The 19,293-nt window shown below is 37.8% G+C and overlaps 1 protein-coding gene across 3 annotated transcripts in view; it reads left to right on the forward strand.

Moving 5' to 3' along the window:
* The first annotated feature begins 2,168 nt into the window (after window positions 1–2,168).
* ift80 (intraflagellar transport 80 homolog (Chlamydomonas)) overlaps window positions 2,169–19,293 on the forward strand; it is a 98,802-nt gene continuing 81,677 nt past the window's right edge. Inside the window, exons 1-6 of one of the 3 annotated variants that reach the window (XM_036556183.1) lie at window positions 2,169–2,461; window positions 2,977–3,035; window positions 3,862–4,083; window positions 9,888–9,998; window positions 10,790–10,858; window positions 16,481–16,590. In XM_036556183.1, the coding sequence (XP_036412076.1) occupies window positions 2,999–3,035; window positions 3,862–4,083; window positions 9,888–9,998; window positions 10,790–10,858; window positions 16,481–16,590 (549 nt within the window). In that variant the 5' untranslated portion in view covers window positions 2,169–2,461; window positions 2,977–2,998. The other 2 variants (XM_036556182.1, XM_036556184.1) reach the window with 2 other exon arrangements.

Raw genomic sequence — 19,293 nt, forward strand, 5'->3', positions numbered from 1 at the left:
AGTCCGGCGCAGAGCATCATGGGAGCGCCGCACAGCGCTGAAAGCAGAAATTCAAAAAAAAAGAGAGCCGAGAGTGGACGGTGCCAACTTCTTTCTTTCCATTGATAATAAAACCAGCGCGCAAACTTCCACACGATGTTTGTTTTTTTCGTTTTCGTCTTTAAATATCCCCCACAGCACGATTCATTTATCACGTCCACGTTATGAATATAAACGATTTAAACAACCAACGTGCACGACTTTAGGCTTTGTGGAGTCGATTCTGACTCTCGATTCGCGCTGCCGGAGTCGTTTCCTCGACTCAACTTGATTTTCACCAGCGCCAGAGACACTTATAAAGGGGAACGATTCTCAACGTAGTTTGTCTACTTTGTAGGTTTATAGCTATGGATTGGAGACAGAATGTTATGCGCTAACAAACTAGGACGCTGCGGTAGCTATCTGATTTTTAATTAAAGGAACTGAGTAACAAATGCTGCTCAAACTCAAAACTCTTCCCTACATTATCTGTTTATCCGTTAAACTATCCCTCACGCCAATCAGTACGACAAACAAGAGTCGACTCCAAACATTTTGACTCTTAGAATAGGTGGCCAGACGCGGAGCCAAAGAATCGACTCTTTTGGAACCGACTCCCTATTACTAGGCGGAGGTGTTGGTTTGAGGAAGAACTTGCTACTACAAGGCAGAACAGTTGTTTAGGTCTTTTTTTACACACATATGTACGTTACAAAGTAGAAACGTAAATATTTTTGAAAGGGAAGTCAAACGATTTTTCATTCAGAGTGGTTTGGTGTGATTGTAGAGACTCAGATTTCTTTACAGTGGGTGGTGATAGGAACCAGGGGTCGCCATGACTACAACACTAATATAGCCATTTTATTTGCTATCGAAAACCACCAGTGAACCTACATGTGTCTTCAGAGTTTTTATATTGAATGTTGATGATGGTGAAATAGTGGAAAATCTGAAAAAATAGGTTTTCTTTGGGGACTATTTTGCCTTATAATGCCCTGCATGTACCTCTCCACTATGAATGGATTAACATAAACAGATTGAAATACATTTTAGGCCAAAATCCTGTCACAAAACCACCTAAACAAAACCACATAAAACAATGTCTCAGACATCAGGCAGTGTATTAATAACCGTTTCATGTAATAACGTTCTGTGAGGGAGCTTTCAGAGGTGGACATCTGGTTCCTATCACCACCACTATGAACAATTCTGACTCTTTAAGCCCTCCTACAACAGAGCATTTCAAACCAAACCACTCTGAATGACTGAGTATTTCAGTTAAATAAGTGAATTCTTCATTAAACATATTAACAGAAGAATTACATGAAGGAAACTGTCAATCAGTAACAGCTAGGGACAGTGTTAATGGAATAAAAATCACAGCTGTAGAGTTTTTCCCATGTGAATAATCAATATGTATTCTAAATATATTCTGAACATGTTACTTTATGTATGTTGTAATGGAATATGTTACACAATACAGTCAGGACAGTGCATTCAGTATTCAGCCATCACTATGTTCTCAAAGTACAGGGTGTTCAAAAAAAGTTGACATCATTTCATAGTCTAATAACATAGCCAATTCTCCCTCAAATGATCTCAAATTTTAACAAAGTGTGTAAAAACTAACCAAGTTTAATTTTTAATGTTTTTTTCGGGTTGAAGAATGGCGTTCACTAGAAATGAAAAGGCATTTTGTGTGTTAGAATATGCTCAAACACAGTCAAACGAGAGTGTGCAGCGTGCATTTTCGAGAAAATTCAATAAAAATGCACCAACTGGAAAGCAGATTTGGACACGGCACAAAGAATTCAAAGAGGAAGCTTTGTGAAATCGGTTATAAAATCTACATCCCTCTGAATTTCGTGTTCGAATTTTGATAAATAAATCTTTTATTGTTCAACATGAAGCCTATTTAATTTCGTTTGCCTCGGACATGTAGTTACTCAGATATTCGCATCTCAAATGATGTCAGTTTTTTGGGGACACCCCCTGTATTCTGCCTAGCCTTGCATCTTAACCATTTAATTATGTAGAAATTTTGAAAGGTCGGTGTAGTTCCCCTTTAATGCTCTGTAGGGTTGAGTGGATGGAAAAAAGCGCGAGGGTTGCCAGGCAAGCTCGCTCTGTCAAATCTCGCGAGACAAACAGCAAAGCGAAATAACGTAATGGACAAGCTGCTCTGGTAGCGCTGGAAATCCTGAAAATACAACTAAAACGCATATAGCTCAGAAGCATGTAGCTTCTGGGCGACTTGTTTTGGGACAAACGTAAGCGAGGAGCCTAAGTCCTGGTCTTTAGAAAACTCTCGTTAAGCCTTTTCTTTTCTACAACTCACCTATTTTTCTCGTGAATTCTCTGCTATCTCACAGTTAGCATGCGCTAACAGCCAAGCAGTCAACGCGTTACCGTAGCAACGAGATTTAGCTCCAGAAGGAGAAAGGTAACGTTATTTTCGTCAGCAAACTCCGTCGTTTTTCGCTGTTTTTGTTTCGTTTCGCTGGAGAACACAAACTTGAGGAGTTTTTTACAGACGTTGGCGAAGACAACGGAGTTGCAAGACCACCTAGGTTAACAGTGTAATATTGACGAAACTGAACTTAGCTTTGTCTTTCGACTTTTCCCGTTCCACCTTAAATGCCGCAGCGGACACAGGCGCCAGAATGTAACCGCGGCGGCATTTAAGGTGGAACGGGACAATTCGAAAAGAAACTGGCGAACAGCAACTTTAGCCTCGTATAAAATTGGGTATCCATGTTAGGTTAAGTTACCTAGGCACTGAGTTAACTAGCTATCCGCTTGCTAACCATGGCTAGTGTGAATTTCGTGCACCATAGTTGAGATTCATTTAGCCAGTTTGTTTATTAAAGTAAGAGGAGGAAGGTTTCATTCTCCTGCAGTAAACATGAGAAGCTGCTTAGCTTTTCTGACTTAATCTGCTTGCATGTCTCTCCACAGGATTTGGATTCACGGCTACAAAATGAGATTCAAAACTTCTCTGCTGAAGGAGCCGAAGCATATCCTTTTGTTATCTTGGGCGGAATTCCACCGATTGTTCAAAATTTCTGCATAATTCAGTTGTTGTCAGTCTAAAAAGTCATTCAGGGTGGTTTAATGTAACTCAGATTCAGATGCAGTGGTGGTAAAAGGAACCAGGGGTCTTCATGTCTTAAACACAGATGTAACCGTTTATTTACTATTCAAATGACCAGTGAATCTACAGGTGTTTTCTGAGTACATATAAAAAATATGCATGATGTTGATTGGGAAATGGTCAAAATGTCCTGCATGTACCTCTGCCATGGATACTTAAAAAAACTATGTTTTAGACCAAAACCTTGTATTTTGAGCTATCATAGAACAGTGTCTCAGGCATCAGACAGCGTATTTGTAACTATTTTATGTTGTATAACTTTGTTTAGCTTAATAATGGTAAGCTTATGGTAAATGGTAAAAGTTTCTTTGGGTACCATTTGTCTTATAGAGCCCTGCAAGTACCCGTCTACCGTAAGTAGGTCATTACCTTAACTCAAAACTATCGTCATGCCATTTTGTGAAGTAATTTTCTGTAAGGGAGGTTGTAGAGGCATTAAACTCTTCAGACGTCTGGTTCCTGTCACCACCACTGTAAACAGTTTTGACTCCTTAAGTTTCTCTAGAACTGAGCATTTCACACCAAACCTCTCTGAATGACTTTGTTTACATCTGAACAGTTTAATTATGTAGAGATTTAGAAAAAATACCTGTAATTCCCCTTAAACTTTGTGCACTGTTTTTGGATTCTTTCAGTAATTTAAATACACAAAAAAACTTTTATAGACATTCACCTTAACAGATGTTTACATACAGAATTGGTCAGCTGTGTGGGCTGGACCACAGCTGATGAACTATACTCCTGCAGTGAAGACCATCAGATATTAAAATGGAATCTGCTTACGAATGAGACTGTTGTGGTGGTGAAACTCCAGGACGACATCTACCCCATTGACCTGCACTGGTTTCCCAAGACTGTCGGTGGGAAGAAGCAAGCTGCCGCAGAGATCTTTGCACTCACCAGCACTGATGGTAATTCCGCAAGCACAGAGTCATTTACTTACTCTGTTTTAATCATGTTTTCTTTGCCTTTATGTTCTTAAGATACAGAGTGCATCATAAATGTAATTACTCTGGATGTGAGGTAGCTAGCACGTATCTCGAGTTTTGCATCATACATTTGGGTTAACCTTTTATCTGGAACTGGGCACCACCATTTGTGCAGTTGTTTGGACAGCTCTGTTCATTGCTGCCACCCTGTGTTTCGCAAGACCACATTTATGCATTATCATTTCTCTGTTGAATCGAGTGGACGTTATTTTAAATGTCATTAAACGTCGTAGATTGGTAGTTGAGCTCTTGACAAAAACAAAAATTTCACAGACAGAAAGGAATTATCAGTATATGACTGAATGTCTGAATGTTATACTAAAGTGTATATCGTAAATGAGAAAAATAGTGTGTTTTTTACAGTTAAAAGTTAAAGTTAATGTACCAAACTTTTTTTTTTGTCATTTCTCTTGATACATTGATCATGAAATTTAGCACAGTATACAGGGCTGTTGGCTTTTTCAAATTCTTTAGGGAAAAAATGGTGATACAAGGTTTTGTCCTAACAACAATGATATATACAAAATGGGCACCAACAATTTTTTGTTTATTTTCTAAGTGAAAATAAGTGAACACACCCTCTACAGAGAACAAACATCTGCACATTTTAATGCACAATTACTGTTTATTTGCTAAATTTAACATGCTGGAAAAACATAAAATGTGGTACATTTTCTGTTAATTTCTTTTCCCAACATGGTAAACTTCGCAAATAAACAGAATTTGTGCATTAAAATTAGCAGAAAAATGTCATCATTAAGTTTGTTCCCTGTAGAAGATGTGTTAACTTATTTTCCTGGGGGTGTTCAAACATTTGCATATTATACATAGGAATATTATATATAATATTATGCAAGTATAAAAAGTAAAAACCTTCTCAGGGGTGTTTTGTTCAGCCAGTATTGCTGTTTTCAGGTTGAAACATAAATGAAAACTCCTCCCTGATTATCTGATTTGAAACAAAATCACTGACTTAATTTCAGATTTTCTCACCCTGATCCAAACTCCTCACAAAATACGCTTACATAACTTTAACATACCCTTTCATTGTTGAATTTTAATGCATTTGTTCATGACACATTCTTGTGAGAAATCATAAAAAGCCAAACAGTCCTGAGTTCTGGTTTAAGTACCATGGATCTAGGTAGTCATTCAATATAATTTACAGTTGGCACAGTGAGAAACTAAGAGGTGGATTTGTATAGAGCTGCTGCTAATGATTTTTTAGTAATCAATTAATTAATCTGATTCATGTTTTGATGCGTCAGTTAATGTAGATTTGTGTTCCCATAGCAAAAAAGCTATAGGAAGTTCACTTTATTTTTTCCAATACAGAATTTATCTGCAGTTCCAACAATTAATTATAACAAGTGATATCTTGATGACATAAATCATATAGATAAAGCTGAGCTGTAGCCTTCCATGCTCAAAATTTCTTCCTACATGAAACATAAACATGGACTTGAGTTATTACACACAGTTTAGTATAGCCTTGTATTTACTAACAGTAATAGGCTACAACAACAGTAGCATGTAGGCTAACTTAACAAGGTAAGCTTTATTCATTTTATTATTTTACCAAGAAGCAAATTATATGCTATTAAAGTGCAGTGTGGTAAACCTACAGCATGAAACCATAACAAGAACAAAGTCAGCCTGAAGTTTCTGACCAGAATCACAAGCATGTTTATTTTCCCCAGGTTTACAGGGGAGTTCCACTGATTTTTCAAAATTTTGTTGTAATTAAATAGTTAACATGTAAACAATATCATTCAGAGTGGTTTAGTGTGAAATGCTACGTTCTGGAGAAACTTACCGAGCCAGAATTGTTTACAGTGGTGGTGATAGGAACCAGACACCTGAAGAGTTTAACATGTTATTTAACCATCACAGAAAGTTATTACATGAAATGATTATGAACTCGCTGCCTGATGTCTGAGAATTTTTTTATGAGTTAGATTTTTTCTTTTTAAAAATCTCTTCATAGTGGAGGGATACATCCAAGGTGTTGTGAGGTATAATAGTCCCCAAACTTATTGTTTCCAGATTCATCACTATTTTATCATTATCAGCATTCCATATAAAAACCCAGTAGATGCATGTGGGGTCACTGGTGGTTTTGGATAGTAAATAAGTGCTGTGTTTGTGTTCCTGTCACCACCACTATACAGAAAGAGCCTTTAAGTTTCTCTGCAATTAACCACTCTGAGTGACTTTGTTTATATCTAGATGATTGAAATTTTGAAAAACAAGTTAGCGGAGAAAGGTGCGGATGAAGTATTTTTTTTTGGGTCAGGAGTGACCTCTCAGTCAATATTCACGGCTCCTTTTTCGTGGCACATCTGACCACGAATAGGTAAATCGGCGTATTTACAGTGTAAACGTAATTGATGACGTTGACGAATTGAAGCAGCCCTACATTTATGGTATGTTGCTACTGTAGTAGTTAGATGACTCAAGGTTTTCGCTTTGTGCTGTGTGCGTTTTTTCTCCTTTTGACCTCTGTGTCTCATGAGCTTATCACATGAAGACATGAAGTGGAGACGCATGGCCATGGCAAACGACGTGTGGTCACCACACTAATGGCAGTGTAGAGTTGCATAAACACACCCACAAACTGAAGCAGTAATTTAGTCTGGCAGTCCCCCGTTGTGATGAAAACTATGTTCAGTCTGTGGACTTGCTCTCACCCCTTTGCACCAGGGCTCCTCCGCTGACTTGTGGACACTTCTGTGTTTTTTCACTCTGCAGTCCTGCCACTTCAGTGCAGGACATCTTCATTTTACTTAAAGGGGAATTCCACTGATTTTTCAAAATTACAGCTAATTTAACTGTTAATGAGAACAAAGTAATCTGGAGTGTTGTGATGTGAAAAGGTTTGTTGTAGAGAAACTTTCTTCATAGCAGAGGTGATGCCTTTTACAGTGAACCCACACGTGTCTTTTGAGTTTTCATATGTATTCTTGATGGTAAAACGCTGGTCAGCCTAAAAAATAGTTTCCTTTGGGGACTCTTTTACTATTACTGGGGACTGTTATTCACATAGTAGTTGGATATAGACAGTAAAAACAATATACCAAGCTTTTTGGGATTTTTAAAAATAGCTAAAAGATTTTATTTTGGCCAAAAAAATGATAAATTAAATCATACTTTACAAAATATTGTTATAATCTTTAAAACATTAAAATTGGTTGACGGATTATCTCATTTTACGTGATACTATATGTTTACGATTATTACGACCCATAATCAGTGCAGGTAAGTCACCTGCGTCAGGCTGATGCACAATGCTTCTGTGCATTTTTCACCGCTAGAAAGGACTCGTTCTTATGTTCATTCCTACTTGTTTACCTCCTGCTGCTGATAGTACGACTCTGCGGCCGTATTGAAGTCGCACGTCTCGATACTGTTTGTTGCCCACGTGATCTGCGATATTGAGTTTTGACCCGCTCTTTGCTTTGATGTCAAGAGAGCCACCTATTGTAGTGTACGCCTCTCTCATGGTGGAAACTTGCACACCTACCTCAAGTGCTCAAATGTCACATCTCCTTGGCTTGTGCGTTCTGAAATAGTTAAAAAGAAACCACAGATGTTTGACTTTGGTGGGTGGGGAGAAAAAAAATCATGCAGTAACTTTAGTGGTTTGCTCCAGCCCCAGTCACTGCGTGGGCCCCTGGAGCTCTGTAGATACATGTCAAACCTGGGCATGGCGCTCACTGCTGATAGACCGAGCTCACCACTGAGCACAGGCACGGCCGTGGAGCCTCCCCGAAAGCCATTGTTAAGAAATCAAGTTTTTTAGAGAAGGAACTGATGTTTTTTCTCTCGTTTTCTTGAAATCTTTTAAACATGGCATTTCATGGTTGTTCACTTACTACCTGCTTTTCTGGGTTGACTACGTTCACTTTTGTTTGGAGATCCAAATATAGCACTGGGAGAGAGCAGCAGCGTGCTGATTTGCAGTTTTAGGCAACCAGAAATTACATAGAACATTCTGAATTTTTTAATATGCACCGCCACAAAGTATATGGTTGGCTAGTGTCTTTGATAACTGTCTCCATGCCTGATCGCCCTCTGTCTCCAGCACAAGCGAGACTGGTCTAATCTGAGCAGCAGACGTTCTGCGTTTGCTCTCCTATTTTGTGTTAAACGTTTTCCGAAAAGTTACCTAGACTCAAATTTGCTTCGCAATCTGGAATTAAAGACTGCCCACAGCATATCTAATGAAGCATGCAGTGCCAGTTGAAGAAGCAGCTGGAGGAGTTTTTCCCCATTGAGGCACGTTGTTGATCAAAACCATGCATTCTGAGTGATATTTTTAGAAATTTCGCTGTCAAAGGATTTACAATAAATTTGCTTATTATATGTAGTGTATAGAGAACTTTTAATTTAAGCACAGGCTACATCAGGCTGCATTTATTTGGATTCCTTTACGAAAAACAGACACTCTTGGCTTTTAAGTTGCTTATAAGTTTAACTTTTGATTTTTATCCTAGAAGCCATAAGACATCTTAGCTACAAATGAAAACAGAAACATTATTTTCAATACCTACTGTTTTTAATATAAAAATGATTAATCTTTTATTACTAGTTTGTGAACAGTTCACCTGAAAGTGACATGAGTGCAAATTTAATTATAACATTCAAAGATACTAGTTGTAATAGTTGCTGAAAAGTCAGGAAAATCTATGCAAATCACATTCTGTAAAAAAAATGTTCTTTGAACCAGATGCTTTCCAATCAAATACATAACACTAGGTGCATCAAAATAAATAGTAGTGAAAAGAGCTTGTGTCAAAGGTGGCGAATATATTATTCACTACAAACTAGAAAAGTAAATATCAGCATAATTAAACAGAAATATGTTTAATGACATCTGTAGTACATTGTTGATGAATTTGTGTGTAGCTTCTTGCAAAAATGAACTGTTTTAAATGCATATATGGGGATATAAACTCACTTTTGGGGTCTCCGTTGTTGTAATGTGTTAAACTAACCCTGTCGTGTGAAGTAGACATTATTTTCTGAAAATTACAGGGTTAGACATAAAATTCAATATTTCCTTTTCAACCATGGAGTTTGTTTATGGTGAGGCAAAACTGAGTAACTGCCAAGAAGTTAATAGACAAGTTATAACTTACAAATGATCATCAGCTACTATTTTTTAATTAGTTTTCAAATTATTTATTAATGATAGTCCATGGTCTTTAAATAGACCCAGAATCAGATGCATATAACTGATTCATTTTCATGAAGCAACATGTCTGTTGATATGTCATTAGCACCTGCCTACCAGTGTGTTTTTGGCAAGTTGTTGGATATATATAGCCTGCTGTTGCAAAACTGAGTTGTTTGGGAGGATACAGTTTGACACCGTTTGTTATTCACAAACAAAACCTTTTCTTTTTAATTTTAACTTTTCTTATTTTGCCCTCTAGTGCAACAACAGTATGAAGTTTATGTGGAATAGAGAGCCTGTTCAAAACACATGCAGGGTTATTGTAGACATGCATAGTTTCACTTCAGTTGTAAAGTTATTTTCCATTGTTAACAATTGTTGGTTTTTTATTTGGGTCAGTTTACGCCTTTGGGTTTAAGAAAAAAACAAGCTTTTGAACCTGTGAAAAAGCAGAATCCAGGTTTTAAATTTATTTAGGCCTAAACTGATTGCTGTCCATACACATTCATTCATTTTTTAATTTGTTTTCTTTATTATTTGTATTTAGGTAAGTTCCATTTGGTCTCTAAGACGGGGCGCATTGAAAAGAGCGTGGAAGCCCATCGAGGAGCTGTGCTGGCGGGCCGCTGGAACTATGATGGAACTGCTCTCATCACAGGTGGTGATATAAGCTAGTGCTCTTTTCTCATAGACACATATCTGCATGAATAAACTGTCTCAAGCGCATTATTTTCTAGGGTTAGTTTTGATTTAAGGTGGTTTATGCATTTGGCTGGGGGTGAGTGTCTAAATCTAAAAAGTGTTGAATAGTAGCATATTTAGTTTAGTTGACCACAATTCACTCGCTCCTTTACCATAACAGCGATTAGCATCTTTTATAGTGACTATTGTTCCAACATTATAATACATGGCTTTTACAACACCTATTTTTTTTAAACTGAAGTAGAATATTCAAATTTGGGTCTTTAGCAAGAATTTGGTCAGAGAATAGAAACAATACATTGTTAGTTACCCCCTCCAGTAGTTTCATGACCTAAACATGTTTAACCTCAAATGTGAGCAAACGTGACAGTGGGCTGATGAGTAGATGATTGATTCTGAGATAAGACTTTTAGACATAGTCTTTGCCTTATGTTCAAACAGAGACTAAAAACCACACAGACACTGTAGGTGTTGAGTCTGTCAGGGAGTTTCTTTCTTTCTTTCTTTCGTTCTTTCTTCCTTTCTTTCTTTCTTTCAACTACTACATGTGTGCCTAGGGCCTATGTATTTGTTATTGCCTGTGGATTCACTATTTAATGATTTAGTCTAGTTTTTAATTCATAATTACAGTCCAATTGCAAGTATGTAAAAAGTTTACCAAGTAAATTATCCGTTTTACACTTTCTGAATTATTTAATTTTTCACTGCTCTTTAATGCTGATTTGATAAATTGTCTTCTCTTTCTAGCTGGCGAGGATGGACAAATCAAGATCTGGTCTAAAAGTGGGATGTTGAGGTCAACTTTGGCCCAACAAGGTACGCACCGCACCTTTTAACTGTTTTGCACCACATAACATTATGATCACGTCATGTTCTTAATTCTTTGCAATATATGAAACTCCAGACTGAGTAATATGTATTGACCTTAAATAACCAACAAACATTTTACTATGTCATAGATCACAGTATATGAGAAGCCATTTTCAAAGTGGAAAGTGTGTTAATGCTTTGCTTTAGTGGACATTAAGCAATTAGGATAAGGTCATGCCTTTCAGTTGACCGCATAGCAACTCATTACTTATTAGCACATCATAAATTATTACTGAATCATAACTGGAGTAAACCTGTCATTTGAATCCATCTGTATAATATAACATGGTACTGAAGGTAAAAGCTTTTCTGAATCTGTCCTTCATGCTATGAAAAAGGGAGTTAAAGTTTGTAAATGACGAGTACCAGTATTCATGCAACTTGTTGTGCAACTGGCTATAGAGGAAAAGATGCTTGCTAAGAATTTCTTCCGTTGAGAATTAGGTCTTTTGTAAAAACAAAGAACCACTTTACCAGTTTTATGGGAATGTTTAATAAGCTAGTACTTAATTATTGTAGCATTATTTACAATATTTGATTTTTTGTATGAAAAGTACAAAAAGCTGCATCTTAAAGATAAAGTTAACAAGTGAATTAAAAAAATACAAATTAAATGAAGATGAATGCTTTTATGGTTTGAGGCAAACGTGTGGTTATTTATGCGTGCAGTTTGCATAATCCTACTAATGGTATAAGCTCCCTTTATTTGTTAGCTACATTAGCCTCATTACTCTAGTGTGAAACTAAAGAAGCAACCTTTGGACATCAGACGTATCTTGGCTGATAGACAGTATTTGGGGTAAAGGGGAAAATAGTGTACTTTTAATTTCTTGCCGAACCATCATTTAATCGTAAACGTAAATCATTAAATATGATGCAGAAAGGGTGACTCAATGGTTGACAAATAAGCAAAGTCTTCTGAGTTTTTGTGTGTACTGCTGGTGATGGTAAAACAGGTAAATCTGAAAAAATGTTTTCTTTGTGTTCTACTTTGCCCTCTGCCCTACCTTTTAGGCCTAAAACTACTATCGCCACTGTGAATAATAGTGAGTCTGTATGTTTATCTAGAACAGAGCATTTCGCATCAAACCACTCTGAATAATTTTGAGATTATTTAATTGCCAATTAATCTTCTGGCATTTGCACAGACTTGATTGAGTGTTTAAATACAGTATACATACATGCAAACCAATCGCCTTTCAGCAAAATTCACAGTTGTGAATTCTGAACATGACATTCACGTGAGTAGTGTAGAATTGAAGGTTGGTTTGTTTATTGTGGGGTAGTTCTGAGAGAGAATCCAACTTTTCTCACAAACACAGCACAGCAACACATTGATTTTGCTGGACAGTAACCTCTATGAGAGCTAAATGACCACATACGTATATGACTACAAGTGGTAATCATCGGGGTCCAATCACTTAGTGACTTATGGAGCTGGTAGAACACAAATGATGGGCAAAGTTTTTACTATGGCTTGTATTTATAGCTGTGGGCCCAAAGAACATGTCTGCCAAATTTTGTACACACGGACATTTTGACTTTGGTGTTGTAAAACAACAGATAACATTCATGGAAATATGCAGAAAACAGTACTATGTTTGTAATTACTTGTATTAGCATAGTAGTTTAACTCACTTAACTAAGCAGTTTCACAGCAGTTACCCCATACCAGAATTTTCAAGTTTTCTTGCAAGAACCATGCTGCTGTAGCTGTTACAGAGAGTCAGTTTCTGAACACCTTGTTTACTGCTCATTGTTTGTGTCTGAGTATGTTTACATAAGAGTATTGTGTAAATTTGCAGACTAATGTCTGAATTATTTTGTCTTGGCCTAACAGAAGGTCTTATGCCCCTTTTCTAGTAATAGTTTAGATTAACTGTTATATATTATGTTGTCCAGTCTGTTACTGAAATAACACACTTCAGCTAGATGATGTGGTTTTCTTGTTTTTTTCAGACTTCTTTCAGACTTTACAGTGCAAATGCAGTTCAAGTAACTTCAAAGTGAGAACAAGCCAACATCAGTTGTTTGTAGTGCATGTTTGCCTTGTAGCTGAGCACAAGCATCAGGTTTTAAAGGCTACCTCACTCTGACACTCTGACTAGATGATTTAAGATGACAGTCATCTCCAAAATTACTCACTGGCTCGGAGCTAGCACTAGACTATTAGGGCGTAATGTTGGATCCCGTGGCGAAGTGCATGAATGCGCCAGTTCCATTTCATTAAAAGCACCATAAAGTTTCAAAGGTTTATTGGAGTGGAGTTTTATTAAATGCCATAAAACGATGCTTAATGATTCAGATTTCTATCCAGTTAACGTGCTCATATGGTTCACTTATTATTCGTTTCATTGTGGTGTTGAAATCGTGAAAACGCACTTCATCTAATTCATGTCATCAGAAGCTTCTGGAAAGTTCCTTTATTGTTCGTCCTAGAACAGCCATCATTGGAATCCACATGTTTCCACAGAGAGCCATGATGCAAGTGATACACAGGTCAAATCATAATGATCTTAATCCAGGGGATAAAATAGGGGACAGTAATCTTTACCCTTGATGAGTGTATATTTGGAGAACTGTTTCTAAACGCAAAAATGGCCTGCCAAAGGGAAATGCTCATATTTTAGGATAAAATTCTCCATTGTCCAGTGTTCAGTCAGCCCAGCAGCTTTTTATTTAATCAGAAAATACTTATCTGATTCTCACATATTTCACTAGTAGTTCACAAGTTGTGGTGCAGAAGTTCATATTCATATAACGTTGTTAACATTGCTGCACATTCAGACACTTTTTTCTCTCTTCATCTCTTTTTCTCTTCATCTCTTACTCGTTTCTCACCCCCCCTCTCTCTCTCATTTCTCTCTTTTTTTATTATCTGTCTTTATCTCTTGCTTTCTATCTGCCTAATCATTTCTCTCTCTCCCTCATTTGCTTTTCTCTTTGTCTTTCTCGCTCCTTTCAATTTCACTTTTTCTCTAGTTTCTCTGTCTCTGTCTGTTTTTTATTTCCCTCTCTCTAGTTTTTCTGTCACATTTTTTTCTTTTTCTGTGCCTCTCTCTTTGTCTATTTATCTCTTTCTTTGTCTCTCATTTCTCACTCTCTTTGTCTCATTTTTCTCTTTATTTTTTCCTTTCTCTCTCTATCTCTTTTTACTCTTGCTTTTTGTCTCTTGTCATCTCTTATTTCTCTCTCTCCTCTTTCTCCCTTCATCTCTCTCTCACTCATTTCTCTCTCTCATTTCTCTTTTTCTCATCTTTCTATCTCCTACTTTTTTGCTTTCTATCACCCTCTTCATTTCTCTCTCTGTCACTTGTTTCTCACTCTTTTTGTCTCTCTCTCTTTCTCTCTCTCCTTTCCATTTCACTGTATTTCTCTCTCTAGTTTCTCTTTATTTTTCTCTGTTCTCTCTCTCTCTCTCTCTCTCTCTCTCTCTCTCTCTCTCTGTTTATGGGAGGAGTCTCAGGTACAGCTGGGGGCTGTTGGTGGGTTGTAGCAATGATGTAACCCTGACACATTTGGGAGAAAAGGAGAGAAAGGGAGTGGGAGGGGTGGAAGAAAGATGGAGAGAGAAAGCGAGAAAGAGGTGTGGAGGGAGAGCAGAGGGAACTCATCACGCTGCCTGCTCCCTTTGCCTTCTGTCAGCCCAGGACCATGTGACCTCTTGGCATTTGTGAGAAACCACAAGCACCTGGAGCAGGGTTAAATGTCAGTGTCTCTCTCTTTCTCTTTATTTCTCTCTCACTCGCACCTGTCTTGCTCCAGCCAGGTTTCTCTTGCTTAGCTGCCTCTCTTCATGTGGTGTGCTCTGATGTGTGCAGTATTGCTCTGCTCTTTGCATTCCTCCCGGCTACAACTGTGTGCGTTCCCCTGCACCGGCTTAAAACAGCACACTTTGTGGAGTTCACTGTTGTATGAAAGAAATATTACTTTGATAATGACATAATGCAGAAGCCTCTGTTCTCTGTCCCTTGTAATTTTTGATTAGTTACAAAAGGTGGATCAGATTAAATGCTCTAGTTATGGCTGGACGATACTGATAAAATTCTATCTCATGATATTTTCCAAAAATTTCACAGTATCAGATCAATACCGATACTGCAGCTTGTGTACAGTCTCGGTGTTAGCAATCGAGAATACTGGTACCATGAAGCAATTTCTGATATGCATGTTAGCTTCTGAGTGACGATGGCATGTGTGCCAGTAGATAGATCTTAACTGAAGCCAGCAACATGTTGTTTGTGGGATTATTTAATGTGTGGGATTATTTCATGCTTGTTGCAAAAGATGTAACATTAGAATTTCATGGGGTGGCACGACCAGCAAGGATTTCAGTACATTGAATTTAATTAAGTGTTTAAAGATGATCCATGCCAAAGAAAACAGTGACTTTTCGTAGATCTTAAAATCACTTAAATGTGAAGTTATCCAACCAGTAAACACTATTCATTCATGCTGAGCATGTTTTATTTGTGAAAAGAGTGGGTGATATGGCAAAAATATGATGACATGAATACATTCACATGATACACAGCAAGTGTGACAATATTAGTTTTGTTTTGTTTTTTTTTAAAAAAGCAAAACTACAGTGTACAATGATTTCTATTCAACATTTTACATACTGCACTAAAGTAAATCCAGTTTTTAATTTGTAATGAATTATACAGTTGTTTAGTGTTCAAGTATTAACAATAACCACGATATGCTCTTGGAAGCATATTTTGAGGTAATTTATCATGTTAACAATAAATTATTGTTGTGTTGTCCGTCCCTATTTGTAACATTGTTGTTACCAAAATAAAATAATTTAAAAAACGCAGTTGTGTAACGTTTAGGCTTTATAGGCATCTGTTGAACAATTAGGTTAGAGTTAGTGTCAGTGCTCGGTATTGGTACTTGAGGGAAAAAGTGGCATCGGTACATCCTTAACATTTAAGATAGCTAAACTAACATTTAACTCATTTTGTCTAGGTGCTGCTGCTCAATGATAATAGAACGTCTTACAAACCTGACACAGCTTGTTTTGATTGGTGTAATTTTAAGAAAACAAAACTAAAGGGAACCTTGCATAGTATTATAAATGTTTACCAGACAAAAAAGAACATTTCCAGAAAGAACACCAATTATTTCTTTAGATTTTATGTATTTTAGGCTCATCTCTAAAAACAGTCCGAAATACTCAGTAAATGCAATACACTGCAGATAACTGTCCTGGATACCATGAATTAAAGTGCACAAAATTAAAATGTTTAAAACAAACTGCTTGGTTTTAGGGATTTTTTTTATGGTTATGGTTATTTTATGGGCATTGTATTATTGATAAAACTCATGTTATCTGTAATATATTGCTAAAAAAGGGGGTGAATCTGGGAGAGAGCAATATCAAAGTATCTCAATAACACCGTATAATGTCATAAAGGATATGTCACCCAGCCTTAGCTCTAGCCCATTGGTTACTGTCCTTCATGCCGTTTCACTCGTAAACGGTGTCCTGTGTCTACCTGTGTAAATTACTTATGTAACTAGAAGGCCATACTATTTCTTCTTCTCTCTTTCTCCTTGCTGCAGGATCTCCAGTGTACTCTGTAGTTTGGGGTCCAGACTCCGACAGGATACTTTACACATTTGGTCGCCAGCTCATCATTAAACCGCTTCAGCCCAGCTCCAAAGTTTTGCAGGTAACACACCATAAAGTTGCCACAGACTAGCCCACTTGCAAAATTGTTCTGAATTGGCACAAGTTTTTGCTTTCATTTCGCTCTGTGAATTGAGACTGGCACTGTTCACTTTGTGTTTGTTCATACAGGCCTAATCAGTGTGTTAGTAAATCAAACTTTGGCCAAACCAAGCCAAGAGAAGAGCAAAAAGGCCTTAAACTGGGATTAATGTTGTGTTTCTTTTGAGGCTTATGCAAAAGCGTATGAAGATTATTTAAACAGTAAAGAGTTGTGTAGTCCAGTTTGATGCTGAAGCATCAAAGCTTGAAGGCTTGACATTTTAGAGACTGGCACAGAATTGAACCAGTCCTCAAATATTGGAGTGGAAAATGGAGGTAAAATGGGCAAAATTGCAATAATTTGTCATAATAGTCAAAGTGTATACCAAAGGCAAACTGCTTTTCACTGTGTTTGTGTTTTTATTCAGACGGGCTGATTCTGACCGACAGTAATCATCCAGATCAAAGTACATTTCCAAAAGCTGGTGGATAACTGATCCAGCTTTCCTATAGAAATGATAGTATTAATTTGCTGCAGTAACAGGCTCTACTCTTCTGGGAAGACTTTATATGAGATACTGAAACATTTCTGTGATGTTTTAATTGCATTCAGCCACAAGAGCATTAATGAGGTCAGATATTGATGTTGGGTGATTAGTTCTGGATCACAAACGCCACTCTTACTTAATCCGAACGTATACCCCTCTAGCCCACACTTGGCATTGGGCATAGTGACCTCAGGTTCATGTATTGCTGCTCCTAAGTGTCCTGTTCTATTGGTGACTGCTTTTTGTGGATTCCTCTGTCAGCAAGAAGCTAAATTCACTCATTAGAAGACCTGTCTGGGTGTGTTAGGACAAATAACGTATGGTGGATGTATCTCTATGTGAAGCACTTAAGCGAGCACTAGTCTAAGTACTTATTCAGATGCAATGTATTGCACTTATGCTATGTTTAATTTTGTATCTTTGTTTCTAGGTATTAGCACTGGCATTTGTTGCTGGCATTGTCTGAGCTCAAGCTTAGTTGGACTCTAACCTATTAACCTATTTATATTACCTAGGAAACATTCTTTGAATGGACAGCAAAGCACTTTTGTCGTCACTCTGGATAAGGGCTTCTGCTAAATGCTGGAAATGTAATGTAAATGCATTAAATTTGCTCTTATGAAACATATTACTAGCTGCTTACAGAGTGTTACACTTTTCTGCACTCACTGGATCCATATGATTTATATGAATTAGGCATTTTTTGCTTTATTACTCTCATTTGCCCGCATAGTAGTTCAAGACCCTAACTTTTTTCCCTCAAAAGGCTAAATGAATATGCACAATATACACAATCAGGCATAACTTGATGGCCACCTCCTTGTTTCTACACTCATTGTCCATTTTATCAGCTCCACTTACTATATAGGTGCACTTTGTAGTTCTGCAATTACAGGCTATAGTCCATCTGTTTCTCTGCATACTTTGTTAGCCCCCTTTTACCCTGTTCTTCAGCGGTCAGGACTCCCATGGACCCTCACAGAGCAGGCACTATTTGGGTGGTGGATCATTCTCAGCACTGCAGTAATACTGACATGGTGGTGGTGTGTTACTGGGTGTGTCTCAAAACCTAGTGAGCTCTCTAAGTAGCCGCTGTCTTCATAGGCAGCTGTCTAAGTAGGCAGCGTTCCAACCGTCATCTATCCTTATAAGACAGATAAATGAGACGCTCTAGTTAGACAGCAGTGACGTCGCTGCTTGTTCCCGCCCACTGCACGAGACCGGCGTTTACTTACCTCAGCCGTCAGAATCACAGTTAGCCAACATGGATCTGCTCCAGCAGTTTATATAGCGATTTTAATTGTATTTGCTCTGAATGAAACAGCAAAATAGACAATAGTTGTGGTCAAACGTGGAAAGTATAGGCTATTTGTGCACCTTTATGACTAGAAAACAGATAAATACCCCAGAAAATCAGAATAACTTACATTTGAAGATGATGTCGCTGCTGGTGAAGCGCTTCTGCCCGCCATCTTCAAACAAAAGTTGCGCTGCGCTGCATCGCGGGATTGCCTCAGCGGCTGAGGAAACATCCGATGCTCTCTTGATATTCGGCCAAAATTAGGTACCTAAGTAGGTAGCATATTTGAGATATCTAAGAATTGGGACAGCCTTCTTGTTGGGAGCTTGCATATTGTGACGTGAAATGCTGTCTATGTAGACAGCTCACTAGGTTTTGAGACACACCCAACGTGTGCTGGAACAAGTGGATCAAGCAGTGCTGCTTGAGTTTTTAAACACCTCAGTGTCACTGCTGGACTGAGAATAGTGTCGACTCACTGTCCACTCTATTAGACACTCTTACCTTGTCAGTCCACCTTGTAGATGGTCAGTGGGCAGTGGTCACAGGACACTGCCCACAGGACGCTGTTGGCTGGATATTTTTGGTTGGTGGACTATTCTCAGTCCAGCAGTGACACTGAGGTGTTTAAAAACTCCAGCAGCACTGCTGTGTCTGATCCACTCAGACCAGCACAACACAGTCTGTAATTGTAGAACTACAAAGTGCACCTATATAGTAAGTGGAGCTGATGAAATGGACAATGAACGTAGAAACAAGGTCATAATGTTATGTCTGATCGGTGTATATCGCAAATATAAATTATTTAGGTCCAAAT

This window comes from Colossoma macropomum, unplaced genomic scaffold (assembly GCF_904425465.1).
Source record: "Colossoma macropomum unplaced genomic scaffold, Colossoma_macropomum, whole genome shotgun sequence".
NCBI lineage: Eukaryota > Metazoa > Chordata > Actinopteri > Characiformes > Serrasalmidae > Colossoma > Colossoma macropomum.